The sequence below is a fragment of the Oryzias latipes genome, chromosome 21, assembly GCF_053564925.1.
Source record: "Oryzias latipes strain Hd-rR chromosome 21, Olatipes_Hd-rR_3.1".
Lineage (NCBI taxonomy): Eukaryota > Metazoa > Chordata > Actinopteri > Beloniformes > Adrianichthyidae > Oryzias > Oryzias latipes.
The window spans coordinates 30,001,580-30,011,397 of record NC_136257.1 but is presented as its reverse complement, the minus strand read 5'-3'; the positions used below and the strand labels follow the sequence as shown (position 1 = coordinate 30,011,397).

The 9,818-nt window shown below is 38.7% G+C and overlaps 1 protein-coding gene across 1 annotated transcript in view; it reads left to right on the top strand.

Annotated features, from left to right (window-relative positions):
• Positions 1-2,848: 2,848 nt before the first annotated feature.
• LOC101167330 (polycystin-1-like protein 2) overlaps positions 2,849-9,818 on the top strand; it is a 55,401-nt gene continuing 48,431 nt past the window's right edge. Inside the window, exons 1-2 of the mRNA XM_078939012.1 lie at positions 2,849-3,100; positions 6,255-6,365. Of these exons, the coding sequence (XP_078795138.1) occupies positions 2,983-3,100; positions 6,255-6,365 (229 nt within the window). The 5' untranslated portion in view covers positions 2,849-2,982. The remainder of the gene's footprint in view (positions 3,101-6,254; positions 6,366-9,818) is intronic.

Below are 9,818 nucleotides of genomic sequence, written 5' to 3'. Positions count from 1 at the left end.
TGGGAATGGCACCTTCCACCTCCACCCGTAACCGCCAACATATGGAAGGTAAGCCAGTAGAGAAACCGAAAACAACTATTGTTAAGGATCAGAGATTTCAAACAAATTAAATAAAAATGAAAGTTTTTTTTTTTTTTTTTTTTTTTTTTTTTCTACATTTCAGCAATGATGCACAATTTTTTTTTTAGATCCACGTCTCTTTAAAAAAAAGAACAACGTTCCCAACTCTGCAAAAGATAAGCAGGCCACGTTATTCAGATTAAAACTCAAATTTAAATGTTTATTTATTTTTTAACCACTTTTGGGTGGAATAATCGTCCGTTGAATTTATAAAACATTTGAACATGTTTGTGTTCCATGAACAGATGCCTGTTTGGCCCTAATGCTACAGGAATAAAGCCAAACATGCACTTGTAGAACTTGGAGGTTAAGTTATCAAAGATTCTCATAAATCACTTTAAACCTGGTCTTTAAAATGGTCATCCATAAAACAGTGTAAAAGCATCTATTATCAGTCACCGTACATGAAACTAAAAAGCAAATCTCTTTTTTGTTGCTAATTTAAAGGAAAGAAAATGTTGGATTTGCCTTTGAGTCTGAGGAATCCTTCTTTCTTTTCTTTTAATTTGCTTTATAGACTTTAAAGTTAGCGATGTACCGATCAGGTATTTTTTTTACCCTGATCTGATTCAGAGACCTTTGATTTAGAGTATCAGCTGATACGATTCTTTTGAAACACATTCGAAATATGAACAAATGCGAAGCAAACAGATCCAGGTTATCCCCGTTTTTATTTAATCACAATATTTTATCATATACACTTCATCTGTGTACTTTTCTTTGAGGTAGTTAACTAGTAAACATTAAACAAATAAAAAAACAGCAGTAAACTTAAAGACCTACTCCGATCATTTTTTGATTGATTTAATTATGATTATGCCGTTTTTAGCCCAAACAGCATTTAGTCTACACCCGATTCACCACAATATTAATAAAGAAATACTCAGAGAAGCAAATTAGAGCTTAATTTTTAAAGTATATATATCCCCTATCATTAGAAAATGCCACAAAAACATGTTAAAAAATACCAAACACTGCGTTTTTAAACTATCCAGAAAGGAATATGAAAAAATAAGCAGATAAAAGTGCAACAACATGTCATAAAGTAAAGCCACTAATGTGTTTTTAAGTGCTTTTGAGTTATTTTCTGGCTTACTAAGAACAAAATGTATTGATGAAAACCAACATCTCTACTTTTTCTGGTTAGAGCTTTTTTTTTTTATCAATGTTTTTGACCGCATGTCATTCTGGACTGTGTTGATTTTGTAAGGTCCACGTTTTGTTGTTTTTGAGATACCCAATGAAGTTTGTCGTAATAGAGGCTGCTTTGTCGTCATAAACTTTCAAAAAGTTAAACTTGCACAGACTTACTGGCTCATTTATTAAGCACACCTGTCCAACTGCTCGTTAACACAAATTTACTATCAGCCAATCACACTGCATTGACCATATCTACATGTATTTAGGCATGTAAACATGCTCAAGACGATCTGCTGCAGGTCAAACCAGCATCAGAATGAGGAAGAAAGGTGACTTTAGTGACTTTGAAGGTGGAATGGTTGTTGGTCCTAGACGGACTGGTCTGAGGTTTTCAAGAAACTGCTGTTATACTGGGATTTTCACGCCCGACCCTGAGGCAGATGGTTTACAGCAGCAGAAAACCACACTGGGTGCCACTTCTGTCAGCTAAGAGCAGGAAACCGAGGCTACAATTCACACAGAATCACAAAACTGGGCAATAGAAGATTGGAAAAACGTTGTCTGGTCTGATGAATCTCCATTTGTGCTGCAACATTTGGATGGTAGGGTCAGAATTTGGCGTTAATAACATGAAAGGATGGATCCATACTACCTTCAATCAACAGTTCAGGCTGGATGCTGGTGGTGTCATGTTGTGGGAGATATTTTCTTGGCACAATTTGGGCTCTTTAGTACCAGTTGAGGATGATTATATTGCACAGCCAACCTGAGAATTGTTGCTAACCATGTCCATCCCGTTCTGACCACAGTGTACTGTGTTCTGATGGTTACTTCCAGCAGCACAAGGCACCATGTCATAAAGCTGGAATCATTTCACTGGTTTCTTGAACATGACAATGACGTCACTGGACTCAAATGGCCTCCACAGTCACCAGATCTCAACTCAATAGAGAACCATTGAGATGTGGTGGAACGGTAAATTGGCATCATGGATGTGCAGCCGACAAATCTGCATAAACGGCGTGATGCTGTCATGTCAATATGGACCAAACTCTCTGAGAAATGTTTTCAGTACCTTGTTGAATCTATGCCACCAAGGATTAAGGCAGTTGAAGAAGGCAAAAGAGGGTCCAACCCGGTACTAGCAAGGTGGACCGAATAAAGTGGCCTGTGTATGTAAATTGGTGGTCACAATAATGAGAATAAAATCAATATCCGATCCCTGATCGGGATGCAACATCCAACTTCAATGAAGTCTGAAACCATGTGATCGGGTCAAGCCATCCCTAATTAAAGGACAAAATGAGAAGAAATACGTTGATGAATGGCTTTTACTAGAAGTTCTCTTTTTTCTCACAGTTCAGATTTACACATGCATTCACTTAATTCTCATAAATGTGTTTGTCTAGCTGTTTCATCTTCAGGTGCTCTCTCATGGCTGGATGGTTCACCTCTCACTTATTCAAAGTGGCTGCGCACCCCTCAACCAGGCGCAGCCTGTGGACACATCCTCAGGAGCTCCAGCTTCCAGTGGGAGGCCACAAGTGACTGCTACCAAGAAATGAATTTCATCTGCCAGTATGGTACGTCCCCAGTCCGAAACAAGTAAATTGGATTAGCCCGCCTGAATAACCGGTCTTCGTGTCCCTCTCAGAGTCTGGAAGAAAGATTGTGTGTGCTGGTCATGACACCTCCTTGGAGTGCAGTTCCAAGGAGGTGCTAATGATAGACAGCAGCTTCTACGGCCGTGAAAGCATTCATTACTGTCGATCCGGAGTCTCTGCACCGGCGTCCCTGCAGAAAGAGTGCGGCTGGGTGGATGTGAAGGCAACCATCACAGGTAAAGAGTTACAAGTGTTAGTGGTTCAGTATTACAAAGATAATTTTGTTTTGTTACCTGTCAAAATGTCACGCAGATGTGTAACTGAGTTTTTCTTTTCTTTTCTTTTTTTTGCATATTCTGACTTAAAAAGATTGGTGTTTTGTTTTTGTTTTTAGTACACCTAAACCAATCTGGTCTAAATGACATTATTTCAACGGAATTGGATTAAAATGACCAGGAGTAATTGGTATAACTATTAAAACATTAAAAAAACAAAATAATGTCATTACGTGATCCTCTTTTTTTCTTTTATAGTGCCTTGGAACAGTTTCTGCTGTGTTTTGGCACTCTTTCAAGTTTTAACAACCCAAACTGGTTTTTATAGGATTAAAATGAACAGAAACGTTTCAAACTTGAAACTAAATCCTCTATTATTATGTAATGTTTGCCAGGAAGCTTAAAGAACACAACGCCACACGCCAGACCTTTGTTTGACCAGACTATGGAACCACAGACATCAGCCATAAAAGCTTTTAAAACTAATACATAACACATAAATAAGTGATATAATCTCCCTTTCAGTTGAAATGTTTACTTATGCATCAGCTCATGAGTGCTCAACAGTGCAAACAAACAGGACACCCATTGTTTTTCTACATGTATTCCTTTTGTGAAGCTTTCAGGAACGATGCTGAAGTATCAGGATGAACATTTTTAAATGTAATGTTTACAGGACAATTATAACAATAATCTGTAAGGCCAATGGCACAATCAACCTGTAGCTTTAATCTGAACAAAAGAGAAAAAAAATATTCACATTTAGAAAAGAGATGGAGCTTCACAGCATGATCTGGAACTTAACCCCATAGTCTCTGCACCCACCATTGCATCTGCTAATCATACAGGTGCTGTGACCATTAGAGTCATTTACATTTACAATGTTACATGGAGGGTTCAAAAAAGTTATACGTTTGAATTTTAGGTTTAAAACAAACATTGAAAAGAGTTATAGCACATAATTGTGATCCCCTTAGGTTCAAAAATATAGTTTATTGGAGTTGCATCTGTTCTTTTACATTGTATTTGTGTACTTTAGATTTTTGTTGGAAAGCATTTTTTTCTGTTTAATATTTATCTTTTTTTAATTTTTTGCAGTAAAAAATGACAAAATTTTAAAACTTGGAATTAAGGTTTTTGGGAATTTCAGGTTTATTGTGGAATTATTGTGTTATTTAATAAAAAAATATCGTTATAAAAGAAGCTGATGTTGTAATAAAGGATGGATATTTAGTTTTGCCACAAAAAAACTATTTTAAAGTTACGTTTTTATGGCAAATTGTAAAGTAGTAAAAAACGTTAAAAAAGACTGATCTACTAAGGGCTAGGGCTTTGCACATTTAGAAAAAAAAAGAAACACCACAGTCTTAATCATCCACTTATGTTTATTCTTAGTTTCAAAATGTCTTCTTTTTTTAAAAATGGAACTTCCACACGTGATTTAGAGTTTTAACCAGTTGTTCCTGCATCTGGGAAGTCCATGGTGGACAATCTCTTTCTGCAGAGTGACAGTCAATACTTTGACAGAATTAGTGCTGCTGAAAACATGTAAAAAAAAGAGCTCTAATGTTTTCAGTTGATATCTGGTTGGGTTTCTGGTCTGAAACTTCATGATGGGATACTTCTGTTACTGTAGAGGAGAAAGTTTTTACATTTATTGGGAAAGTAGCATTTCATCATTCTTTTCTATTTGTGGCCACAAACTAATTAAAACATGTAAACAAAAGAGGCTACTAATTACTCATAAGAACATTATTGTGTGCTGTTGGGTAATAAAATAGATATAGACTAATAAAATATGATGGACAAAGACATCATTAGTTTAATTTTAGGTTAGGAGTGAGCTACAAATGCATTTTAAAAATCCTGGCATTGCAAGAAATCAGTTCAGAGAGAAAATTTAATTGGGTATTAAAAGGCCAGGCAAAGGTACACTCAATTTATTCACCAACCAGTCCAGGGACAGTGGTAACCTCAAAATTGGTATTTCATGGCCAAAATTTAGCATCTTGTCCCATAATGTAATAATTTTGTGGCCGCATATTTGTGTTATGTTCATACAGCTTAACTATTTTGTGCCAACAAATCAGTCTTTCATATAATTTAACTGATTGGTTGAGACACATTTGTTTCTACGATTTAACTATTTTGTGGCCATGAATTGCTTGTACTGTATTAATAAATCAACCACTAATCAACAATTTAACAATTGTATGATTACAAATTTGACGTTTCTATGATGATTTAGCTATTTTGTGGTGACAAATTAGTATTTTGTTTGTACAAAGTATCTCTTTTGTTGCCATGAGCTAGTCGCTTGTACGATTTAACTATTGTAATGCCACAAATTAGTTTGTACAATTTATTTTCTGACCAAGGATCAGTATTTTCTGAAATGTTACTTTTTTTCATTTTTACCAGAAATCAGTATTTTCTATAATGTAACCATTTCACTGCCACAAATTAGTCATTATGTTTTCATGCACAAGCAATTTTGCACTTTTAATTTGGGCTATTTGTAAAATCAGACCCCATAGTCTTGAATTCACTTCAAGAAAAGTCATTTTCACTTTTCATAAGCTTTAGTCAAATGCCTTTAGGAATTTCATCTTCCTTTGTTCTTTAGTTTGATGCACTTGTCATTTGTTTCCTTTAATCCACAGAAATAAAACACCCTTTTTTATGTCTGATTAAAGTGGTAACAAAGACTATTTATTCTGTTGTGGAGATTATCAGTTTATATCTACAGTCAGGGATATTTTTATTCATCCAACAATGAATCACTGTACAAAGACAACAATATTGAAGTGATTTTAAATATTTTCATTGAAATCCGTCTGTTTTTTTTTATTCCGTCTACATTTCTATGTCCTACAACTGTGTTGCTGCTGTTCTTTAGTATTTACGACTTTAAACTGACGGTCTAATGTTCAAAAATGTCTCTTTGAAAGATTTCTGCATCGCTTCTGTGTGTGAGTGGGAGAGCTGCACTGACTTTATTCCCTGGAGGATTGATTTCTGACCCTCATGCTGACGTTAAAACATGGCCCACTGTGTCGGAATCCCTGCTGTAGTTTATCAGCTGCTCATGGTGAACCTTTTTGTTTTTTTCCAGCTCGCTGTCATGGCCAACGCATCTGCAACATAACCAAAGTCATGAACTCGTTGGATGAACTCTGTCCTCGGCGTAGGAGCTACCTGTCTGTGAAGTATCACTGCAGTGATGGTATGTTATGCAGATTTTTAGGTTTCTGGATCCAAACACAAACTTCCACCACAATGAGGATAATCAATTCTATCAACACTTTTCTGCAAACAATCGTATATTTTGCTAAGCAATGTCTGGGAGAGATGAAAGTTGATGCTCTTCTCCCTGACCAGAGTAATATTACTGTGTCTTTTTGCTCTATGAGTCTATGGACAAAATAAAGCATTGTGTGCACATAAAAAACTAGTTATGAATTATGAATTATAAAACAACAAGATTCATGCTGCAAAAATGTTCACAATATATTAAGTGTTTCAAGTTTATGCAGCGATAGCAGTGAAGTGCTTAGACTACGGTCACATATCCCAAAATGCAACAGCGTGACAACCTAAATGCAATTTTTTCAGAAAATCGCCGGGTGACAGCACAGCGGCTTTTGTGGTTGGGAGGTGGCAGTGGCATTTTTACATACCACACAATCGCCACGGAGGTTTAGTTAAATTTTTTACGGCTACTGGAAAATTTTTGACATTGGTCAGTGGCTGCTAGGACACATTTAGAGGTTGCGTGATAGCAGTCCAGTGACTGGGGGGTGGCAGGAAGGCAGCAGCGTGATAATTGACTGATAGGAAGGTCTCGATTGTCCCCAAAATCGTTTGATGATCTGCCAATTTCAGACTGCTGTCCCATTGTTAAAAATCGGACAGCAGCAGGGGGCGGGCACTCAACGGAGGCCGTTGACATGGACTGGGAGCTTGGTGATGAACGGACAACAATTTGATGATCCCGGCCAGCAGGGGACCTAAACATTGTGCTTGCTGCACTACTCATAGTAGAAGAGCAACACGCAGAAGAAGGTTGAAAAGGAAGAATCTGAGTTTTGAATGATGCAAAATGACTCACTATTTATATACCTCTACTACTTGATATCGACGGCTGCCGTCCAGAAACATTTACACATCGTCCAATTAGAGCTGCTGCCTTTCGGTAATCAGGCTGCCACCGCCGTGTGGCCACCCAGCTGTCGCCTGATTTTGTCATGGCGTCCTCCACCGACGTCTGAGGGCCACCGTCTGCATTCATGACCATGCCAGCGATTTCTAAGAAATCCGGTGGCAGCAAGATATCTTGAAATTCTGCGAATGGCTCCCCATCACGCGGTGGCAGTTGTATTTGTGACCATATTTGCAACCATAGCATAAGCCGATTATTGTTAGTCAGCTGATTTTGACATGGAGAAAAGCGCTCTACAGACACCTCAATAACCAGCAGCATCCGTACGGGTAAACCCAAGTGTGTGTAAGGCTACGTTCACACTGCAGGGCTCAATGCTCAATTCTGATTTTTTGAAAAAAATCTGATTTTTTTGCAAGGCCGTTCACATTTCCAATTAAATGCAAACTTTTGTGATCTCCTGTGTGAACGTGAAATGACCCACAGGTGACCAGTACTCAACGGTGAACGACGTCACTCGTCGTTTGCGGAAGTAGCTACCGTTAGCAATGGATGTCAGCAACAGTGTTGTCAACAGCGGAGCTCTTTTAATTTATTTTCACAAAGGAGCCAGCACAATTACAATCTTCTCATTTTAAGAAGGCATTGGAGCCAGGACCGTCTGTACCCACTGTTGTGGAATGGAGATGTTTATGTGCTGCAGCCACGCACGCATGTGTGTGTGTAAGAGAGAGGAGAGGGCGCGTGCAGCGAGGAAGGGAGTGAGGGGGGCAGTGGGGGCGCGCATTCATGTTGTGTGTTAGAGAGGAAGGAGAACGGCAATAAAAGAAGGTTTCCCCCAGAATAAATGCTATTGACTCTTTATTAACCCGCTCTGGAGAATCTGAGGGTCCGAACGGGGAAGTGAACCCCGGAGGAGGATCCGCCTTCGGTCCCCCGCGCTTCTGACCACGGTCGGAAAAGGGAAAAAAATGTCATCACGGAAAGGTTCAACACAACGTTCGTCCATTTCGCTGGAGATGTTTTCAAAAACCGCCCGGTTACGATAAGAGCCCTGGAGTTTGGCCTGAATAGAGCTGTAACCCCAAATATGAATCAAATCGGTGACCTCGCTTCCCTTCAACTGACTAGTCTCAGCAGCATCGTCCGCCATGGTAGATGTTTATGTTCTATTTCCCGCCTACTTCACCGCAGAATTACAACGTTTGTAGCGTATCGATGACGTACGGGTCGGATACATGTGGCCTGGCCGTTCAGACGGCGGTCGCATTTCAAACGATCGGATACGTATTGGATTCAGGACCACATACCCAAGTGGCCTGGGTCGCATTTGAAAAGATTGGATCTGTGTCGTTCAGACTGTCATGAAAAGATCAGATACAGGTCACATAGGGGCAAAAAAATCGGAATTGGGTCGTTTCAGCCTGCAGTGTGAACGTAGCCTAAGGCCTGACATGCCCAGGTCTGCAGATTCATATTCATGTTGACCCATACAGATGACTAAGGCTCGAAGTAGTGCTGACGCATATTTCTGCCTCTCAGGTGAAGCTGTGATGCAAAGCATGTATAAAAACCTGCATGATGATTAATGAGACAAACAAACATGAGATTAAAATAATCTTAAACATAATCAGCATTTCCCAGAGCAACACTTTTTAATGCCTACAAAGGCCCTTCATCTACTGCGCAATCAAGTAAAGCAGGGGAGTCTGCTTGATAGCAGCATTCACGGACTGTTGGATCAACAGAAACTTCAGTCCATTTAAGAACCCTTAATGCCAACTGCAGTTGCTTGGTTTGGATGATTGCTTTCATTAACACAGAATATGAGCCTGAGAAAAGATAGAATCTCGTACCAACAACTTAGGTCTTGTTGAATTTTATTTATTTGTAATTTTACGAGGTCTCACTGCTACTGTGGTCTCGCAACTGGCATTTTATAAGCTTTTTTTTTCAATAATGTAAGAGCGAACAAATATTAAACAAGATAAGTAAGGCTGTCTGAAGGAAATCTAAAAACTGGTTTTACTTGAGAGGAAACTTCCTCTCACTGCAATCCATTGCAGTGTAGAGATGTAGGGCATAAATGTTTACCGTCCTGTACCCACAAACACTACAGAGCTGCATGCAGTATTCACTTGTGCTCTTGTAAGCCCAGAAATGAAACCTAAAGCAGTGAAAATAAACTTCCCCTTTGTCATTCTTGTCAATGCGCCGATGCACTGAATATAAATGAATCCATTGAACCCAACAGCAACAACCGGCATTTCAAGAAACTGAGACATTGTTTTTAAAGTTTGACCACAAAGTGTTCCTCTTTACAACTTTAATGTAACTGCCAATCTTTCTCCAACTTATTCAACAACATTATTATTACTTCTTATAGATTTTATGAAAAGGAAGATGTGTGGCATTAATTAAAAGAACTCAAACAAATCAACAGGAAACAGAACAAATCTGTGATTCATTTTCTTCAACTTTCACGATGGACTGTCAGCAGCTGGTGCATGAGGCCTG